This window comes from Drosophila persimilis, unplaced genomic scaffold (assembly GCF_003286085.1).
Source record: "Drosophila persimilis strain 14011-0111.01,24,50 unplaced genomic scaffold, DperRS2 tig00000002-arrow-pilon, whole genome shotgun sequence".
Taxonomy (NCBI): domain Eukaryota; kingdom Metazoa; phylum Arthropoda; class Insecta; order Diptera; family Drosophilidae; genus Drosophila; species Drosophila persimilis.
The window spans coordinates 7,626,132-7,647,530 of record NW_020825289.1 but is presented as its reverse complement, the minus strand read 5'-3'; the positions used below and the strand labels follow the sequence as shown (position 1 = coordinate 7,647,530).

The window sequence follows — 21,399 nt, the reverse complement described above, 5'->3', positions numbered from 1 at the left end:
ACCACTTGTATCAAGTCGATAGTATCGATAACCGAACTTGAACCGGTTGACAGACCATTTTCGCTAAAACCTATTTTTGCGTAAAATGCAATAATAGCAAGTGTTTGAAATAAAGCAGTCAAGTAGAAAATTGATTTATTAATCGTATAAAATTATGTGGGCATGGTTAAATGTTCTATATAGCTGAGAATATTCCACGGAATATCAAAATCGAGGAATATGTAAAATAGAACTTGAATTTGTCAGTATATTTACGGTATATTTTTTAAATGAGACGGTATACTTAGGTATATGTCTGAGGTTCAGACGGGTATATTTTATCGACTTTATCGATAAGTCTCCGTGCAATAATTGTTTGTTTTGTTTGTAATTTTCAATTAATACGATTCAATTAATTTCAATTTCAACGAGGTGATTGACTCGCCAAACATGGCCGACGACCCAGAGAGCTCAATGGACCGACCCACGGATGACAGCGACACCAGCAAACCGGAGAATATGTTCACCCTGAAAAAATGGAACGCGGTGGCTATGTGGAGCTGGGATGTGGAGTGCGACATTTGCGCGATTTGTCGTGTGCAAGTAATGGGTAAGTAGATTGCATTTATATTGGGCACTGAATATGTAAACAGCTAACCACATTTCGAAAAGTCAAGGCGATCAGTGAATACAGCAGATTCGGTTGAAACCAAAGAGACAATGAAACAAAGGGAAAGGAATGACTGATGGAATGAGTAACAAGATTCAACTTGAAGCTATTGCCAAGGGAAATGATTGGTATCAAGATATTAACATGTGTCCATGGATAACCTTCTATGATCCTATTCATTCTATCATTTCCAACTGGCTCGAGCTGTTGCTTGGAGTGGAGGTCAGTGGTATCCCTGTACAGGCTTCATAGTTCCATCCATCTTAAACTCCACTCTGTATTGAATTGTAACTTGCCCTCAAGCTTGACTCCACTCCGAGTGTCTGTGGGTAGATGCTGCAATAGATATTAAATTGTATACTAAATCGTTAGGGATTGTAGAGCAACTCCATTGTGCGTGACTGCCCCCATTACCAGTTCAATCCAGGCAAATTAAACAACAGATTACACAGGCAATCAGAGATTCGAATTGAGGCAACAAATTCTAGATCTGTCTAGAATCAGTCAGGCATCGGGCGAATGCACCGCTTTCAGTCCCTGTCCTAATGGGAATCCGATAAGGAACGTACCCCGAATCGAACCGAGGCCCATGTAATGCTCTGCCTTATCTGCATCACTATCACTCCGTTGCAGCGTCAGCAGCCAAATGTCTCTACAAATATTAAATGCAATTGTCAATTATACAATACAAAATGCTGTTGCCAGTCCCACTGGACGGGGCGGACGTAAATGCGTTTCTATTTTTGTAGTTCATGTGCATCTGGAATGGCCATCCGTTTGGCTGTATTTAGCCTAGACTCTGGCGGGGCATATTTCCAATGAAACTCACGTATTTTGAGCCGCTGACATTGTTCCAACTGTAAACTGCACCCTGAAGGTCGTATGGTAGTTTGTGCATTTGGCTTCGGTTTCCACTTGACCCAGAGAGGGGCGTGACTGACTGGCTAGGGAAATTCCAGCAGCAGCAACATCAGGAGAAAATGCACTTCAATTTGGTTTGATTGTATTTTAAATTAGTTTTTAAATATAGATACGCTTAGGACTTAGGTACAGTATACAATTATATATTCGATATTTGTATATATATATATATATATAGCCAATTGGTGTATTTTGTAAGGGAGATTGTTTCGGGGGGTTTTGTGTGTCCTTAGATTTAGATCTACGTGTTTATGTCATTTTTTACACCGATAAATTAAAGCTGATCGATCTGTGGTTGGTCTGGGAGCAATCATCCTCGCCAGATATCTATCAACAAAGAAACTAGTGGCTAAAATCATCATAATTTACATACATAATAAAACTATGCACTTAATGGCTATAAATAATAGTAACAATTATGTGTGTAGAAAGGAAATTCTTTTGCTAAGCATTACACGATAGCTAGGACTAACAATATCAGGACCCAAATCCTTCTCGTCCTCGTCTTGGTGTCGCCTGACCGTGTTCTCCTACTTCTATCCATTGCGCTGTTACACAACTTAAGCACTAAAGGCACTAGTCTAATATTTGGTTTGATCGCATTCAGATCCTTGATTATGGCCATGGACTGTGTGGACTCTCGACTCCACATGATTACATGTTGAAGGCCAGCGGCTTCATGTTCGCCACCGACGACATGCGGCGCACGCGGCCCATCATCTTGCGCTCGATATCCTCCAGCGTCTTGCCCTGCGTCTCGGGCACGTACAATATCACAAAGAACAGGCCAATGAAGCAGATGGATCCAAACAGCCAGAAGGCTCCATGGGCGCCCATGAAATCTAAAGAGGATCGAGGAACATTCATTAGCAACCTCTTCTTTTGGGACTCTATTTTTTTGGCTACTCACCAATCATATCCTGGAACGTCTTGGTCACCACGAAAGTGCAGGACCAGTTGAAGGCGGTGGCAACAGAGGCAGCTGAGCCGCGAATCTTCGACGGCAAAATTTCGCCCATCATCAGCCAGGGAATGGGGCCGAAGCCCAGCGAGAAGCCCAGAATGTAGATGACGAAACAGCTCAGCGGCAGCCAACCCAGCTGGCTCACGTCTTGTCCATGCGACTTGCAGTAGAAGAAGCCGCCCAGCACAAACAGAGTGATGATCATGGCTATGTTGGACACGTACAGCAGGATCTGCCAGAAAACGGGAAGCGTCAGTAAAGAGGGACAATATTCTCGAGGCTTTGGCCATTCGGAACTCACCTTGCGTCCGGCGCGATCAATCAGGAGGGTGGCTATGAAGGTGGCCATGAAATTGACGATACCCACTATGATGGTGCAGAGATTGCCGTCGATGGTCGAGCCGGCATCCTTGAAAATGGACACAGTGTAGAAGATGACGGCATTGATACCACTCAGCTGCTGGAAGAACATCAGACCCAGGGAGATGGACAACGGCTTCAGGTTGTTGCGCTTCAGTAGCTCCATCATCTTGTTCTGGGTGGCCTGGCGATCGGCGTCGGCCTGCGACCGCATCAGTCCCTTCAGCTCCGGCTCCACATCAGCCTCTTTGCCGCGCAGCCACGAGAGTGCCTTGCGGGCCTTCTCCTCCCGACCGCGGCTCACAAACCAGCGCGGCGTCTCCGGGATGAGGAACATCAGGATGAGGAACGGCACAGGCAATGCGGCCCCCAGGAAGGCCAGCATTGACCAGTCCATGTACGTTCCGGCTACAAAGCACAACAGTATGCCAATATTACCAAAGGCCGTCGGCAGCAGTCCGAGAGTGCCGCGCACCTCCGGCTGGACCGTCTCGCCCAGATAAACGGGCAGCGACAGCGAGGCGATGCCCACACAGAATCCAGCCAGGAAGCGTCCTGCCAGCACCATGGCCACATTCACGGCACAGGCAATCAGCAGCGAGGACACAATGAAGGGTATGGCCGTGGCCAGGATGGTGTTGCGCCTGCCCAAATACTCGATGAAGGGTCCGCCAGCAATGCCACCGGCTAGACCAGCCAAGGGCATGATGCCGCCCACCCAAGAGGCCTGCAAGTTGAGAAGGAAATTCGATTGATTATGAAATTTGATGGGAATTCAATAGGGAACAAAGTACTCTGGAAAAATGTGGAAGATTTTGCAGCAGATAAAGCAGAAAGGATCGAAAGGAGATTCTTGATGAACCAAATCCAATGGCAGCCAAAGCCATCATCTTGCTTGTGCTGTTTTCACTTGAAGAAATTCCACATTTCTGATACCCCCACAGAGATTCGATTGTACATTTGCTGGATTTTGCTGCTTGCTACTTGCTACTTACCGCTTGCGGAGTGACCTCAAACGAAGTCATATTTCTGTTCGTCATTGACACCAAGGCCGGGGAGGTGTAGGCGCTGACAAAGCCCACCACGAGAGAGCCCAGAGACACGCTCAAAGCAGCCAAGACCTGTAAAAAACAACAAGGAATATAATATTTAATTAAAAGTCAAACACTTTCAAAGATCTATAGAGATCAAGGACAAGGGAAATCCACCTGAGAGAAGGTGCAAATGGCCTTGGGCTCCTCCACGGGCACGGCGAAGGACACATGGGTGTCCGCACGCATCAAGATCTTCATGATCAGTGCTTTGTGTTTAGCGGATTTATGGATAGATCTGTTTCGATCCGAATGCAAACAAGGTTGCGGCTGGGGGCTGCCTTTCACTTTAAGCCTTGCACTCCTGAATGCTTTCAGCACGTTTGCCGTTCGCCCGACGAAACTCAACTGAAACTTGTCATTTTGCAGTTGCAGTTTTTGGAGAATCGAACCGTTTGGCGATCTATTTGTTAGGCTTAGGCACGTACATACATAAGCGCGGGCAGGCACACATGAACGACGAAAACATATATGTAAAGACGGTTATGTAGATGCAGTTTTGCGGCTTATCACTTATTGACCGCACTGCTGCTGCACAGCAGCGTACTCAATCGATTATGCGCGATGCCTTTAGTGGCAGCGCGGCATCTTATCACGCTATTTACGTGTGAGAGAGACACTCGGATTGATAAGCATCCCCAAAGCGGGCACGAAGAAGCTGCAGTTGTTTCTGCTTGAGTCTGGGTCTGGGCCTGGAAATCGCGGGAGTCCGGCAGCGGCAGCGAGCGAACGCGTGGCAAACGTCTCTGGCGAGGACGAAGCAAAGTGCAACTGCCGGACCCACACACAGGAGAGGCCCTTAGCCCCTAAGGGAGCATTGCATTCGACTCGTATCCAATACGATCCATCAGATACAAGTATTTTTAGTCTGGCCATAACTAAATGCGTTAATTTCAATTAAAGTGAACGGCAGTGCGAGTGCCAGCACCAGCGCCAGCGCCAGCGAATTATAATTCAAGGCGTGCGAAAATAGCTCTCGACACGCATGCCCCGCTCTGACCCACAATCTGGGGCTGCGGCTGCTTCTTGGGCTTTAAATTGGCTCAAAGAATGCTTTATGATGGCATTAATGCCCATTCATAATCCATAACTATATCCAGCCCGTGGCGGCGCCAACAAGCTTAACGAGCTGACAATAGCCGCACGGTGTGTCCTCGGGGGATAGGGATAGGTCTCATGGATGGACTGAGACCAGTAATAGCCATTGCACACTCTGACTCTGTAGTGTTCGACCTACCTGTGTCCATATATAGATGGGATTCGTGGTGGGCCTGTAGACCTCCAGCTTGGGTTTTCCATCTTCGGTTATCTGGCGCACAAAGGGCACTGCATGACGGATGTTCTCGCCCCGCTTGTTCCCCATTTCATCCATCTCGTACGGGCGACGGCTGAAATTGCGTTTCAATGTTGGATTAGAAGGTGACTAACCGTCATTATACTATCAAAATACTATTCGTCTTCCACTTAAGCGGACAGACACTTCAATTAGCCTGAGCATAAACGTGCTACGCATTAAGTTTCCGGTGACGTCTTGGGGTTCATCTGAGGTTCCCTGCTTATTTCTGTATATTTTTAACAATTTTTAGCTGTATTCTTCAGTAAACCATTCACTTTTCATTCCACTTTAGACTATCGATTTTCCATATTGCCTTGCTATATCTATTATATATCATTGTTCTGTGTGTGGGTTCCCCTAATGCCTACCCTGGCGCCTAGCACACGTTTTCAAATTACCCGCTCGACAGCTGGCAGTACTAAAAGATCCCCTAGCGACAGATCCAGATAATGCCTTGACCCCGGGACTCACCTTTTGCGGGAATCTGTGCTGATGGAGCGCTGCTGCTGGAAGTGCTGTCGCGACGTGTGGAAGTCCTCGTCGCTTTCGCTCTCCAAATCCTTGAGGTCGATAATGAGCGGCTTGGTGATGTCCTTGGGGCGGTGGATGAGGCGCTTGTGCTCCGGGTCGTCGCCCTCCTCGTCGCTGTCGGTGCTGGAGCCCTGTAATACTTTGTCTAGCTTGAAGGTGACACGCGGATCGAGACTCTGGTGCTTGCGGCCCTGGAACTCGCGGCGCGTCTTGTGGAACTCCTCCTCCGAGGATGACTCCTTGAGTAGGTCCTGCAGGAAGCGAGTTCCCTTCACGTCCAGCGACACGTGCTTCTTGGCCTGGAACTGGCGCCGATTGTCGTTGGCCAAAATGTGCTTCAGGTCCTTCAATATGCCCTTGTGGTCCACGCTGGTGGCCTTCTGTTGCTGGAACCCGATACGTTTGTCCTCAAAGCTGTCCTCGTCGCTGCTCTCCGCCTGTGCGGGTGGCTTGCTGCTGGCGTTGTTCTTCTCGAAGGACACGCGGGAGCCCTTCAGCGATTGCTTGCTCCTCTGCAGATCCTCCACGGGCACGGGCACGCTGCGCTGCTGTCGGTCGCGATGTTCGCGTATCTCCTGTGACGTGGGTGGTGGGGGTAGTGGTGTCAGCTCCAAGCTTCCGCTGGCCCGCAGTGGTGTGCGCTGCTGCTGTTGCTGAAAGGGCTGTGTGGGTGGCTCGTTGATGTCGTCGTCCTCGAGCAGTGGCCGAAACGACAGAGGTGGTTCGTCCTCGAGCAGGCGCAGCTGCTGGCGCTGCTGCTGCTGTTGCTGTTGCTGTGGTCGGGGCAGTGGATGCCTCTGGGGCGCCGCTTGTGGGAAGAGAAACGGATCCTCCGGTAGTATTGTGTCCAAACTGGTGGCCGTATTCGATGTGGACAGATTGCTCTCCACACGATGATAGCCCTGGTCGTCCTGCGGAGTATTTAAGCGTTCGAATTAAATTAATCTCTGTTCGCAGCAGACAATCGCGAATTAATGAATATCGCCATCGGCTTGGCAGCAATTATAACGAACCCACCACAATCCCCCATCCAATCAAATCCGCTTCAATCCGAAATATTTCCAAGATCGTCCACAAAATATATTTGCGATTATGCTCATCTTAAATGCCGAACCACAAAGGTTCATCTTGGGGTTCAGTTCAGCCATCTAGCATTGGACGCACGATCGGTCCTTATCGGTCATGTGTCTATGCCATGTTGTTCTTTTTCAGTCGTGAAACGGGTGTCCCATAACATGGCTGTACTCCCATACCATATAGTACTTTTTATTAAATTCTAATGACAATGAATTGTATGGATCCGTTATTGACCGATCTCTAAGAGCCCGCGATGAAGTTCTTGAAGTTGTGAAGAATTTAAATGGAAAATGTTGGAAAATAGGTATAGGAATATGTACCAAATCCAATGATTGGTCATCTTTAATACCGATTGGGGGTGTATAGTTCCCCCCTTAGTGTTCCAACGGATGTAACAACCGATTTTTGTGTGAGCGTTTCGCCTTGACCCCCCCATTTGGGTCACAACAACATTGATCTCATACGTAGAATAGTACTTACACCTGCTCTGGTTAGTTTCTCCTTGAGTTTGCCCATGGCGCTGCTCAGGGGCTGGTGACCGCCACCGCCGCCGCCGGCGCCTCGGTTGTCGCGTCCGCTCATCTTATCAGCTGTATGATTGAACTTGAACTAGTCGCTCGTCCTTCTGGGGGGAGTCTTAGTATTGTGACTTAGTTTTGCTTTCCCTTTTTCCTTTTTGCTTTAGTAAACAGTGTCTTCTTCTGGATGGTATTCCTCTTTGTCTTTGCTGTAAAACAAGAAAATAGCGAAGGAAAGCACAAATTAGAATACAGTACTTGTAGATAGATAGATAGATAGGTAGATGTGATTATTAGCTACTAGTACTTGTACTTTTACTGTCTGGAATTACTTGATGTCTGGAGCTCTTATCAAAGGAAATGTATGCATGTGTTTGCTCTTTGATAGCGCATTCACGCCCACTAGGGCTCCAAGCACACACCCACTTTCCACTTTCAACGGGAAATCGAGTGTCCTTGGCTAAAACGGGTGACCAACTTTGCCACAGTGGATCGGAACAGTGACGATGCGAAAATTCGTATTTGTTGATATTTTGTTGCACTCTTTTCCTTTCGGCACCCACTGTAAGCGGTTTGTCTTTCACTGAATTTATTTATGATCTTTATTCTTGGCATGCGGCTGCTCGTAGATATGTACGAAATTGTATATGTACATATGTGTATGTATTTTAAAAAACTTTCCACCCGCTAATTAATGAACGCGCACCGCGCGCAAAAAAAAGAAGCGAAATATTTTCATTTGTTTGGTTTTTGTCAAGCATTTTCTTGGCTTTAGTTTTTCTTTTTTCGCCTTTCCTTCCTTTCCTGCGTCATGTGACTGCTGGCAGCGCCTCAGTGTGGGCGTCATGACGTCGCCTCTGGACGCTCCGCCGCTCAATCATAACCCTGCCCTCCCACTACCTCCTCCTTCGCCGCCTTTGTGGAATGTGGACAGTGGTTTTTGACTGTATTCTCTTCATTTTTTTTAGAATTCCGCGCGAATATCAACCGGCAAATGACATAACGATTAACAATCTAATGGGGCACGGGGGCGTGGTGAACAAAGTTTGATAAGCAAAGTTCAATTGCAATGATTGCCATTTATAATAGTAGTGTGTCGTGTGTTCGCCGACTGAAACGCAATTACAAATAATAATTTGCAGATCCGAAAATTCCCATTAACCTTGAAACTATATCAGTTCTACATATATTTGGGGCTGTGTGGAGTGGGGTGTGTATGGGTGAATCATGACGGATATCTACTTTTCGGGGGCCTAGCTATCTAGAGCTATGTTAAACGATTGATCTTTCCCAACACGAGCCCCCCTGATCATTGACTTACACGCACGCACACACACGCTCGAGCAAAGCGTGCTGTGACACTCTCTTAAACCGCGCTCAAAGCTTATCTCTCTTTGACTGGCTTGCTCGCGCTCTCTTACAAATCGACTCACGTGCCGAATGAACCCGGTTCTCTTTGGGCCACACACACACACACACACACAGGTGTGACTGACTGCTCTCATTTGTCAACAGTGCAACGTTGCGATTTTGTTGTTGTTGTTGCTGTTGCTGTGTCATGATCTCTTGGCATTTTATTTTTAAAAAACGTTTTCGTGCTGACAAAAATACTCGGTAGTACGCAAACTTTTTGCTTGAGCAGCGCTGAAATTAACAAAAGACTGCCGACAATTTCCATATTTAGTTGCAGATTATAATTAATTTCGAGTAAATTAGACATCGCCCACACTCGGACTCTGGGCGTGTGCGACTTAAGGATGGACTTTGTTTTCACTTTTTGCGCGCTTCCGAAATATTTCGCATATCGCATTTGTTATTGTATTTATTTCATCTTGTTTTTCGCAAGGAATTTCTAGCGCCCCACTGGGGCGTGCACACACACACACACACACATGTCGGAATTGTGGTCTAAATTTAAGAATATTCGCGGTCGCCGCCGCACTCTCCCTCTGGCCCCGCATCGCTCAACAGTTTTCTCGACATTTCTTCTCAGCAAATTTGCAGTTTTACCCTTGGCACATCATTTGGGTGGTTTTCGCGTCGTCTTACAGCATTTTCCGTTTTTCATTTTCTTTCTTTGGTTTTTTGTTTTTTTTTTTTTTTTTGCACAGAGCCATCACACATTACGTAAAGTGGTATTGCAGGCAAAAATTCGGGACTGCAAAGACAAGTGTACAAGTGTCGTCCAGTCCAGTCCAGTCCAGTCCATCCGACGCAGGTCCAGTAAAAGTGTATAATTGTTCGAACGGTTTATGGGAACCTTTTCCCCTCTCTTTTTGGCATTTGACGTAGTGTGCAAAAAATGCGCATAAATTTCCAATAAAATAAACATTTTTCTTGACGCCAGACAGACCAGAGACTTGCTGCTTCGCTTTGTTGTAGTTTTATTTTATTTTTTGCTTTTTTTCTGCATAAATTTCTTGAGAACCGCGCCAAGTCGCCATGAAAACGTGATAAGGTTACGGACCGACCGGAACTGGTTGGGCAGAAATACATAACTAACTAACAAGAGTTTACACTTTTCGGTACATCGGTTTTTATATTTATTTTTAAAATTTTTAATCGAAATTCAGTTTTCAGTTTGTACAATTGATAGTTTTCACTGTTTATATCTTTGAGCGAATTGCTCGGGAGACGAGAGCGCCCATTATTACCTTTTGAACAAACTACTAAATGTATCCACTAGTGTGGCACTGAAGTACGAGATTCGAATGCGCAACGCTTATATAGCGCACACCGATTCCGCAGAAGCAGAAGCAGAAGCAGCAGCAACAACAACAACTCGTTTGAGCTTTTGTGCACACTGTGTTGTTCCCCAACGGTAAAACAGGCCGCCAGAGAGTCTCTCTCTCTCTCTCTCTCTCTCTTTGCACGTGTGTGAGTGAGCGAGCGTTTGAGTGAGAGAATGAGCGGTGAACAGTCAGCAGACTGCAGAGAGTGAGCCGCGGAACGAAGGTCGAAAAGAAGGCATGAATGAATGGGGGTCGCCCGTGTTTTGACTTTGTCTCTGCCCCTCTGTCCCCCGTCTCTACGCTTGTGGGAGTCGGACGGACGCCTCCTATTTGGAGGTGTATAACTGTTGTTGTGTCTTGGAAGCTGTGTGGGCGATTAGGCGTTCGGCGTAGTAGTTTTAGGATAAAAGAGAGAGCGCCAACGGCGACCCAGTGGCACCATCAAAAACATGTATACCCTACAAGGAAGAGAGGTCCCACACAGACCAGGGGGGTTTCTGGCAGTGGAAGGCCTTGGAAGGATGAGATCGGTGCAGTTCCAGTGGCTTTCCAATGGCTAAAACTTTCCCATTTTAGGTTGGAAATCAAAGATAGGATAAATCGCAGTTCGCTGTGATGAAATTCCGTTTAGTCTATATTTTTATTGATTTGTTTTGGCCGCTGCTCAGTTATGGTTATGCATGGTCTACTGGATGCTGTGGCGGATGTGTTTGTGTGAGTGGCTATCAATTGATTTTTATTTACACTCATATTTTCAATTGAATATTATTGAGTTGACTTTGAGGCTCGTGCAAATTTGTGGAAGCCTTGAGGAGCATTTCACTCTTGTCCCTTTGCTGATTTTCGGGGGCCTGACGCAATGGTGATGGATGATGAAAAAGTACAAGACGAATAATTTGTACAGAACACACGCCATGACTGCTGTTTAATTGCCTTATTTATTTCGCTGCAAATGACAAACGCGCCTCCAAAAGCGGGGGCTCGTCTTTCCCTATTTCACAACGTGGCATAAAAATGACGCCCAATGAGACCGCCACCAATTCCAAGTATCAGTGGGTTTATTTGTAGAAACAGATATGAATACCGAAAGCAGACAGACGCCAGTCAGATCTAAACATTCGGACAGGGATATACAAAAGTTTCCATGACGTATCGGAGCTCGCACTGATGAAATTTTAGATAAAGATTCAAATAAAACTCTACCTGACCTCTGAGCTTGGCTTTACCCTCGAAAGAAGGGGTTAGGCCCCCCACGGGTCTGCGCCCCTGTCCCTTGAGTGGGGCAAACAATTATCGCCAAGTTTTTAATCACGATTCTGCGGAACATGCGTTCAGTATTTGCCCTCGACTCGGCGGAGATTTGATGGAATCTGCGTTTGCCATGACTCAAGGTTCCGCTCCGCTCTGCCAGAAGTCGAGGAAAAGTTAGCACAATGCCTCTGCAATTCGTTGGATTTAGTTTTGGTTTTCAATTCGAAACTTGATTGACAGGGGACGGAGCAAAAGAGAGAGAAAGATAGAGGGAGAGGGGGTTGCAAAAAAGCTTGTGAAACGTGAATTTGAAGTATGTAAGTGCAATGAACTCTCTTGAAACAATGCAGGAACTACTGGAGGACGAAAAAGTGCAGAACTTAAGGAAGGGGGCTTAGTGGTGCCCTTTCAGAGATTATTGAAAATGTAATTCAAGGCAACCCCTACCATTATCTCCGACTAGATAGCAATATCAGTTCTGTTCCATACATGACGTAACGAGCATAGAGCTTTCTCGTAATTACTGTACTTGTACTGTACCCTGCCTCTTAGATCGCTGCCAAAGCTGTCGCTCACTCGAACACTTCCTCTTTGGCTATTTTTAGAGCGTAGCACAGCCAAAAACAGAAGAGCAGAAACCGCACTCGCAACCAACGAAACAGAAACAACAACTAAATGGCAAAGAGACGAGCCCCCAGCGGCTCCACGTACCCAGAAGAGAGTCGGTGTTCGGTGGCCGCTTTGGTCGCTTGACAACAGCGACAGAGGGGGGGAAGAGCTCTCTCGAGCATGACGCTCGCATTGCAGCCAGCTAGTGGAAGATGCAATTTTGCAAAATGGAAGCATTCCCCAAGACAGCTCTTAAAACTTGCCAATGCATCCAGCCTATGGACAGAGCAGAGTCAAAGCCGAGGCCTGCGCAGGCGCACGTATGGACTTGTGGCTATAATTGGCTGATGCAAGTGCGCATTTATTGCGTCAGAAAATATCTCTTTTTCGCTCCATGCTGCTCATGGACCAGAATACAGACATACATAAATATTGTCTTGCGTGTGCGTAAAAATTTTCCATACGCTAATTAAAGAACTCCCTGCCCGGCAATCCTTTCGAATTGCGACCAAATTGAAATAAATTACGAAAATCCATTAAAAGGTTATTTATCTAATTGGTGTTGGAGTCACATCAATACGCCAAACGACGCGAATTCATTCTCCCTCTCATCGCGGAGAGGAACGATTTCACGCACACTGTGACGCGGCGGCTCTCGTGATCTGCTTTACGCTCTCTTGCTCCCCGGCTCTCTTTCTGTGCCAAAATGCTAAAATTAGCATTCAGACGAAGAATAAGAACAGATATCAAAAGAAAATAGCATATAAATTAAATACAAAAAATAAAATTAAGCGTGTGATGCCGTGGGCTGCCGCCTCTTACCCGCCCCGCTTTTCTCTCTCTCTGTCTCTGTCTCTCTTAGTATCTCATCACGCGCCCACAGCAAAGTACCTACATATACATATGTACATATGTATGTGTAGATTTGCTTTTGGTTTGTATGTATGTACAGCTATGCATATGTAGACTGGTGACGTTGTTGCTTTTGGCAAGACCCAGACGAGCCTCCGAACTAATACAGAGAAAATTGCACACGAGAACAAATAAACGCAAGTTTCCACTGTATACGCCATAAATAAAATAATATTTATTCCCCAACCCACTCACCTAAATCCACTATCAGTGGAAATTCCACCTCCGAAGAACACTTAAAATATCATTTGCCGATTAGAGATTCATGACGAACATTGTGATTTGCAGAATTCCTGTCCTCTAATCGATACACGTCTGTACTTTAAACTTTCCAGTCATTGACCAAATCTGAACTGATCGCTGCCCCCAGCCGAAAGCTCAGAGCGAGAAAGCTTTTTGGGCAGAGCAACATTATTTTCACTTTGCATGCGGGTATGATGACTCAAAACAGACGTTTGCAATGCCAACGTTTATATGTACATAAGAGCGATCGGTTGAGAGCCATACATACATACATACATATGTACTTTCATGTGCTTCTTGAGGTAATTTGGCAATTATAATAACGATCGATCTGCAGTGTATCAAAAGCTTCGGCGTTTTTCTCTTTTGTACTAACTAATCATTAGAATTTGACTTTTGCTTTCTATTTATATATATTGCTGTTGCTTTTGTTGCTGCTCTTGAGTTGGCTAATTTTTCAATGGGAAGTGCTTACCTAGTACAACAGCAAACACGTGTGCACATGATACCTGTTCTCAGAGAGAGAGACAGAGAGGGAGAGTGAGAGAGTGTGCGTGTACGATTGTCTGTCTATATTCGTGTGTATTGTACAGGTAACAGCAATTATGGCTAAATGGCAAACCACTGCCCTTCATTCAAGGTTACGCCGACTCCCCGCCGTCGATCAGCGAATATTTGCAAAGTTTCTAAAACAAGCTTAAACTCTACGTAGTTCGCCGACTAACATTGACTAATTAGTCATACCCACTAGACCCACACAAGCATACATCCAGTCTGCGAATAGCTATAGAAATATCCGAACACGGTCTCCATCAGGTTTCGGTAGCTTTAATTGATTACGAGCAAGACAAGATATGTATTTTTAAACGGCCTCATGAATATGCACATTCCTGAAATGGTAAAAAAAGAATTCGATAGATGGGGGGACCATGTATTAGGTCAGATTTGGTCAGAGTTGTATAACCGTCTGGAAGTCTGTATATTAATTAACATGCTGCTGTGAAAGCACCACGAGGCTCGTAATATACAATTCCATCCAAAGAAATTCCATGCAAAAACAAAGATTATCCATTCTGATCCTTTAGTCTAGTATTCAAATCAATTTGTAAAAAGCAATCGTTTGTGACAATATTCCACAACGCAATCCCAATTAAACAATCTCAAAACCACACAAAACATTTCGATGCAACCTTTTATTTTACAATTAATTTAATGCACAAATATTGGAAGAATATGTGAGAAATAATATTATTCCACAACCTTGATTTACGTGCAAAAATGTTCGGCGAAGGGCGAGTAATTTCGATATCACATCATTGTTCTGGGCAACAACAAAAAGTCCATGCGAAATGCAGTGCCAGTGGCCCAGACATACGCCACGTGGCCTAGTGTCATGTAGGCACTTGGCCGACGTTAAGAACATGGCCTCGGTGGCGCAGTTGGCAGCGCGTAAGTCTCATAATCTTAAGGTCGTGAGTTCGAGCCTCACCCGGGGCATGTAACTTTTTTTGCTCCTTCTGTTCTTTTTTTTCTCTTCTTGGTTACTAGGCTCTGACTTTTTAGCACTATTAAACGAGTTTAGTAGTGCCAGTAAATCTTTCTTATGTGTTTAAAACCCTAAAAGAGCAAAAAAAACCGCAAACAGGTAATGCCATAAATTCTAAAATGAAATTACACTATCGTGCGGACAGGGATTACGAGTATTACGATTACAAAAGGCTGGCAGGCAGTCAGCAGTTAGAGCTGCAGTTAACTGGGCAATTACACGGCCATTACGAGTGACATTACCTCCCAGATGCCAAATGGGCAGCCGCCTTCACGCTTCCAGCTAGCAACGAGACAAAGCAAACAAACCCAGCCACCAGTCGGTGCGATGATCAGGGCAAGTGCAAGTGCATCAGGAGGCGTGGATCAAAAATTCTGGCCCATGTCACGCGGTGGCTTGCTCACTGGGGAGCACAGCCGGAAAGTAGTTCCAACCAGATGGGATTTGTGATAATAAAACGTATATAATAGCAGTCGTACGATGTATTGCCATAGGTCGGACTTTAATTGGCAATCTAACGTTTGAATGTCTTCAGTTTCGAGTGAGAAACATGAAATTTCAAGGATTCCCTGGGTTTGGGCTGGGCCTCTCACCTTCTAACGTGCACCTGTAAGTGGCAGCTTATCTGCTGCCTTTTACATACATATATGACACCATTTTGGTGCTCCACTGCTTATGTAAAGTGTGCCAAAAGAAAAAACTGTTCCAAGGTCAACGAGATCGGGTAGGAATCGCTGCAGAAAGCGAAACAACTTTCGCTACCCACGCCGAACGACAATGCACTCGAATGTGGTCCCCCCCTGGAGGTGGAGGCGCCTGTTGGTGGATCCTATATTTAGGACAAATGGAAAATTTTATGGAAATGTACCAGGCCAGACGACTGACACGCACACACAGAATTCCAAGGGGACGGAGTCCAAATGCAGGGTGAAAACATTCAAGAAACGACTCAAAAGCAGAATACAACAAAAAATCAACCAATCACAAAATTTTCCGTTCACTTTGTGGGGCGCATCCACTGTCATGGACCTGAGCTCTCTGCCGCCGCAACGGCCACATGATTCACTCTCTTCGCCTCTCTTTTGGGTCCTATCGATGACGGCATACTACTGCACATATTTCAAGTTTGCACAGTACAAATTCCACCGTCTGTGTATCTCTTCTTCGTTCGCTGATCTTCGCGAATGGTCTCGGTGAAGGGTATGAAGGGTATGCAGGGTTCTACCACTACCAGTAGCCACAAAATGCATCGGTGTATGAGGCGTTCGTTATCTGCGCAATTTTACAGCGAACGTTGCAGAAATGTTCCCGAGATCGAGATCGAGATCGAGATCTCCACGTGATGCGACAGATGCGGCCAAGTTGGTCACTGGGTTAGCTGCACTTGGACAACCTTGAAAATATTGAGAGATCTTTGATGAGAAAAAAAGGTAGACGGGCTGCCATTCTGATCAATGCTCAAATATGTTTAAATCTTTGATACATTCCCGCTAAAACGCATAAAGAGTAAGTGCTTTTCATCATTATAAAATATCTGATCACTCACTTCTAGGATGATCGAATCGCATTGGGGATTATCTAAACATGTTAACTACTTGTATTGTAATACTTAGACTCCCATTGTATTATCCCATCATCTACAGCTCGTTAATTTGTTCCCAGTTCTTTCTCCCGACTTCCCGCCATTGTGGAGCGTGACTTTAACAGTTGCCTACTAACATTCACACCTCCGTCTTGGTCACATGTGCGACTTTCCACAGAAATACGGTGTCAACTTTAAAATCTCCCGCACTTTTAAAATTTCCACGCGCAGAGTATATTTCCATGCAGCCGCCGATGCAGGCACCCCCACCTTAAACAAATGCACCTTGGACCCACAGAGACACCATCACAGAGATCGATTCGGTCTCTTTCTCTGCCTGCGGCTGAGGATGCATGCATTTAAGAGAGCGCCCGCTTGGCGCAGCAGCGCCAAAGAGCGCGCAGCGCAGCTGGTTTTAGGGGGCACGTTCGTTTCGCTGTTTGTTGGCCGCCTGATGGCGGCTGCTGGGGCGACAAGCCCCCGTGCGTGACGTCACGTAAGCGAGACGGTTACAGCCACACAGCCGAACACGAGAAAACGAGTTGTGTGCTGGAGAGAGGGGAGCGGAGCGACGGTGGGGGGCAGCAGCAGATAACCAGAACGAATCGTGCAACGTGATACTTGAAACGAGGCACTGCCCGCCCGTCAGGCCAAAGAGAAGACCAAGAACACATGTGACGCGAGGGGCGATAGATAAGACACAGATACAAATTATCGACTCGATATTGCCATTGGGGTGTCGTCGAACACCCCCCTGCCGCACGCCGTGCGCCGATTGGGGCGCGAGAAATCTGGTCACATGTGCGAGATCTGGCGAGAACTTGCGAGGCTAAATTTAGTTCCCGATCCCAGACAGACATCCGTTGCACCCGCTAACCTTGAACTTACACTTGCATTCCACAGACACAGACACAGACGGCCCTGAGAGGTACGGCATTTGCATACCCAGCGCCAGACTCGATTAGATCCGAATCACTTATCCGCAGATATATCCACAGACGGCGTCCGGTCTGGTCAGGTGCAGCAAACTGGAATTTAAACGAACTACAGAATCGTTAACCACAAACTGTCGGAATGTATCGGCCGAATATACCGATAACCGTCGAACAGGTTTACCAGACAGACGCCAGCGGGCTCTATATATGAGGTCGGGTATATGGATTACTTGGACTGCGAATTTCTTGTAGGATAACGAATGAATATAAGCAGAGTCCTTCTGGTAATACCATCAAGAATCAAAGGAAAACATCCTATCCCTCTTCTATTTCCTAAACTCTTTGTACTCCAAAGTCTCAGACTCTTTGAGAAGGTATTTTTCAGTTATTTGATTGTGTAATGCCTTACACCTGAGAGTCCCTTGAACAGGGTTTGGGTGGGAAGGGGGTTAGGGGTTGGGGTTGGGGTTGGGGTTCGGCGTCATTGTCACGTTTCGTTTGTCTGCGCTTCGTGTGATCTGACAGTAAACATTTTCTAATTAACCCGTGTTGGGGCTCAACTGTCGTCTGGCTGTCGTTTTGCATATATGTACGTCGTATAGTATGTATCTTCCTTATAGTATAAATACCAATTCCCATGACACACCCCCTGGAGGCAGGCCCTACTACTACGATCTGAACGATCGCAATTGGAAAAGAGTCGAATGAATAAATCAATTCCGAAGATTTCCAACGACGCAGTAGAGGTTCTTGTCCCTGCCTGTACTGTGGGCGTTTCCCACGAATTTATATGATTCATTTTTGTATATATTTATGTACGTGAATATATAAACTATGAAATTAGGGATAGTTTTTTTTTCGAAATATTTACACCACTTTGCCCGCTCTTTGGACCCAACTTTGTTCCACTGTTCCTGGGACAGGCGAGCCCTCTAAAAATATTCCATCGTAGATCCATCTAGACGATCGTAATTATTATTTATTGACTTGATTGACTTGCACATTGCTACACATTTATAACTAAATAGGGAACACAACAAATCGATGAACAAACTTTGGGTACACACTGTATGTAAATTGAAAATAGCGATGATATTTGATTGAACGATCGTACCATACCACGTAAGTATTTATGTACGAGTATATACGTAGTAGTGTAATGTGTAAAGTGTTTGCCCTAGATCGTTTTCTAGAAATTTCCCCTTGCGTAACTCATATTTCTTCTGACGGAAGCAAAGAGAGGTGCGAGTATACCGGTTCAAGTTTAATAGACACTGGAAAACATATGTTTATTAGGATCTGGGTTGATTTTCTGTCTTTCAGTCAATCTTCTCGAAAAACACTTGTGTCAATGTGCGTGGTATGCCGTATGCGTAGAAGGTGAAATCCAAGCGATAGACACCCGCAGGAAATGGCAAATTTATTTTCGTGGGATCCAGGCCGAACTTATCCACCGTCATGTGGTTCTAAAGGGAAAGATATATGAGCATTGGCTTTGAGCGGACCCCAGAATAGAACCCACCTCCTTCCAGGGACAGGAGTGGTTGAAGTTGCTGTGCTTGCGGATTGTGTCGAAGACGAAGCGCTCGAAGGAGAGCTCGCGGCTGGTGGCGGCCATCAGCTTGCAGAAGTCGAAGAGCACGTTGTACATGAAGGGGCGGTAGCCGTCGCGCCGCTGGAAGCACTGCAGTCGCGTGGTCAGGTTGCGCACAGGCAGCTGCAGCAGGCTGACCTTCAGCGAGAGCTCCACGTGGTTGCGCCGCACCACCTTCAGGCGACAGTACTCGTATCTGGTGAAGCCCGCCGTTGTGGGCAGATCCTGGCACTTGACGTTGGTGAACTTCAGCAGGCGGGTGGCCTGCAAGAAGTGCCTTGAGTGGCTGGATCCCATCTGGCGTTGATCTTACCCACACTCGCTGCTTGGAGCAGGACCGCCAGCAATATTATCAGGCTTGGGCGCATTTTCACAGAATGATCTGGAATTTGTACGACTTGCGGTCAGAGTGAAAAGGCCTGATGGAACATTATAAACCAATTTTGACTATTAAATATCAATCTAAATATAATTAACAATTTGGATACCCTGACAGAGGGTACTCGTGATTATTGCAGAAGCCTCTTAAGGCGCCAAAAGAATATTCAAAGAGTTCTTGATCGAAAGATTGACAATAATCTTTATTCCTTTTAACAAATAGCCTAATTGCTGTGAAAAGCGTATCTAGAGCCTCGGATAAGTGTGGATCGGAGTTTCAATTCCTCGTATAAATTTGAATCATGTGAAAAACCGAAATGAACGACGCAATTAGCCGCTTTTGAACCTTTTGCTGTAACCCCATTCAAAGGCCCATCCCATCAAAATTACCGCCCACATAAGCGAATTTATTGAAAGAACGCATTTAAGCCTCGATTAGAGCCCCAGCAACAACACCCTGCTTCTCCTCCCCCACCCAAACGGCTATTGACTTCATTGCAGTGCAAAAAAAAAAACAAAAAAAAAAGGAAAGCGAAATTCTTGGAAATATGTTAACAATTTCCTGTTGTCGTTCGGTTTTCAATTACAACTAACAAAAGAAATACAAAATTAAGCAAAAACATGAATCAGGGAAATCGAATGGTAATTTTTCACACCACATAACATAATTCTTTGACTCATCGAAGTAATCACATTTCCCTTGTACTTAATCCGCGGTTTGCTGTACGGTGCAGGGTGCAGGGTGCACGGTGCACAAGGGGTGTATTGGCATGGGCGGGCATCACATTAAAAGCTGATTTACTTTTCATATATTGAATTGAATTACCACTACCATTAAAGTGCTTAAAGGGGATTCCCCTTTTTTTGGTTATTAACAAATCCGAGTAGCGGGTGTCTGATAGTCGACTCCTCCACTGGACAGAGCATTATTCTTGTGGGTTTCTTTCTGCCCCAGTCAGCAGCATACAGCGATGCACCGGCAGCCACAGCGGCGTATACTTGATGCCTCACGTCATGTCCAACGACGACGACGCATTTAGCCCGTTTTTCGAATGATTTGTATGTAAAGTTTCTGCCAACGCGCTCATATTTCGAAATGTGAACACCAACACCTGCAGGTCTCTCAAGCGGCTCAGGTGATGCCCGATCCACACACACACACAAACGCAATGATTGAACCATTTTTGCATTGACTTGGCGAAATTTCGCAGCGGTTCTGAGAAACCGTTTTTGGGCAGCACTGAAAACCGATGCGTTCCCAAATTTGGGCCGCTGAGTCAGTGACCTCTCCCACGAAAACCCACCGAAAACGGGGAAAGGCTCGATGGCCTCCCCATGGGTTGGATGAATTATGATTTTCGTTGCACTTTTTGTTGAATGAAAGTACTTGGCAGTTTCTGGTGTGAATATTTTCTGAATGAAGTGCGATTCAGGCGATTCACCGTGCATATCAAATGACTGCCATTTGAGGTAATTGTCGATATTAACATGAATTTTGATAAGCCTCAGACTATTGCTTTAACATAAGAAAGTAAGATAAGGAGAGGAATATTAACCTGGGGGGATTTTAGGGTTCTTAGCACCCTATAAATAGTTCTGATAGATACTGCAAATAGAAAGGGCCTGTGGATAATTTTGCATCATAATGTGATGGAGGGAAGCCTGCGTCATAGGCATCGGCTAATTGTCGCTCAATGTCGCTGGTGTCGCATTTGACGCGGCTCGGACATTGCCAAGTGCCAAGTGCACTTCAAGACCAGTCCACACCCGTAAGCGGGGACTCTTCATTGTCGTCAATTGCTAACGTATGCCTGCTCTCTCTTTCTCTGATCTCTTCCAGACTCGTGCCTGCGCTGCCAGGCGGACAATAAGCGAGATGTGATGGGACGGCAAGACTGTGTGGTGGTGTGGGGCGAGTGCAACCACTCCTTCCACCACTGCTGCATGTCGCTGTGGGTCAAGCAGAACAACCGGTGTCCGCTCTGCCAGCAGGAGTGGTCCATTCAGCGCATGGGAAAGTAAACCACATTGATATTCCACTCGATCCATTAGATCCATTAATTAAGTTAAGCTAAAAGTCTGCTACTGTCTACTAAATATTCTAAAAATAAAGTGAAATTGTAAAAGAAGAAATCAAAACTATACTTTATTCCATATTGAATAAAAAAAG

The 21,399-nt window shown here is 45.8% G+C and overlaps 3 protein-coding genes and 1 non-coding gene across 6 annotated transcripts; 2 read left to right on the top strand and 2 right to left on the bottom strand.

Annotated features, from left to right (window-relative positions):
- Nucleotides 1-358: 358 nt before the first annotated feature.
- On the top strand, nucleotides 359-21,353 carry LOC6590173 (RING-box protein 2). Of its 2 annotated transcripts, none has more exons than XM_026986697.1 (2): nucleotides 359-589; nucleotides 652-1,358. In XM_026986697.1, exons 1-2 carry the CDS (start codon nucleotides 430-432, stop codon nucleotides 684-686), a joined length of 195 nt encoding a protein of 64 aa, XP_026842498.1. In that variant the 5' UTR covers nucleotides 359-429; the 3' UTR covers nucleotides 687-1,358. The 2 variants fall into 2 exon arrangements, with proteins under 2 accessions (XP_026842498.1, XP_002016107.1); XM_002016071.2 differs by lacking the exon at nucleotides 652-1,358 and adding an exon at nucleotides 21,070-21,353 and having other exon boundaries at nucleotides 363-589.
- LOC6590176 (facilitated trehalose transporter Tret1) lies at nucleotides 1,717-7,511 on the bottom strand. Of its 2 annotated transcripts, XM_026986695.1 has the most exons (7): nucleotides 7,410-7,511; nucleotides 5,793-6,763; nucleotides 5,223-5,373; nucleotides 3,890-4,015; nucleotides 2,836-3,621; nucleotides 2,481-2,766; nucleotides 1,717-2,412 (listed from the first exon to the last, which is right to left on the bottom strand). In XM_026986695.1, exons 1-7 carry the CDS (start codon nucleotides 7,509-7,511, stop codon nucleotides 2,225-2,227), a joined length of 2,610 nt encoding a protein of 869 aa, XP_026842496.1. In that variant the 3' UTR covers nucleotides 1,717-2,224. The 2 variants fall into 2 exon arrangements, with proteins under 2 accessions (XP_026842496.1, XP_026842497.1); XM_026986696.1 differs by lacking the exons at nucleotides 5,223-5,373; nucleotides 5,793-6,763; nucleotides 7,410-7,511 and adding an exon at nucleotides 4,103-4,316 and having other exon boundaries at nucleotides 2,225-2,412.
- On the top strand, nucleotides 14,619-14,691 carry Trnam-cau. The gene has a single exon. It is a non-coding gene; the product is annotated as a tRNA-Met (tRNA).
- Nucleotides 18,548-19,325, bottom strand: LOC6590174. Its single transcript, XM_002016072.2, has 2 exons — nucleotides 18,780-19,325; nucleotides 18,548-18,723 (listed from the first exon to the last, which is right to left on the bottom strand). Exons 1-2 carry the CDS (start codon nucleotides 19,146-19,148, stop codon nucleotides 18,577-18,579), a joined length of 516 nt encoding a protein of 171 aa, XP_002016108.1. The 5' UTR covers nucleotides 19,149-19,325; the 3' UTR covers nucleotides 18,548-18,576.
- Nucleotides 21,354-21,399: the final 46 nt, after the last annotated feature.

Excerpts from the sequence above, each read along its gene's own strand:
- LOC6590174 (XM_002016072.2), bottom strand. The coding sequence starts at position 19,148 with ATGGGATCCAGCCACTCAAGGCACTTCTTGCAGGCCACCCGCCTGCTG. Across the intron at positions 18,724-18,779 it reads ACTCCTGTCCCTGGAAGGAG|AACCACATGACGGTGGATAA; the intron begins GTGGGTTCTATT and ends CTTTCCCTTTAG.
- LOC6590173 (XM_002016071.2), top strand. The coding sequence starts at position 430 with ATGGCCGACGACCCAGAGAGCTCAATGGACCGACCCACGGATGACAGC. Across the intron at positions 590-21,069 it reads TTGTCGTGTGCAAGTAATGG|ACTCGTGCCTGCGCTGCCAG; the intron begins GTAAGTAGATTG and ends GATCTCTTCCAG.
- LOC6590176 (XM_026986695.1), bottom strand. The coding sequence starts at position 7,511 with ATGAGCGGACGCGACAACCGAGGCGCCGGCGGCGGCGGTGGCGGTCAC. Across the intron at positions 5,374-5,792 it reads AGCACAGATTCCCGCAAAAG|CCGTCGCCCGTACGAGATGG; the intron begins GTGAGTCCCGGG and ends ACGCAATTTCAG. Across the intron at positions 2,413-2,480 it reads GACGTTCCAGGATATGATTG|ATTTCATGGGCGCCCATGGA; the intron begins GTGAGTAGCCAA and ends GATCCTCTTTAG.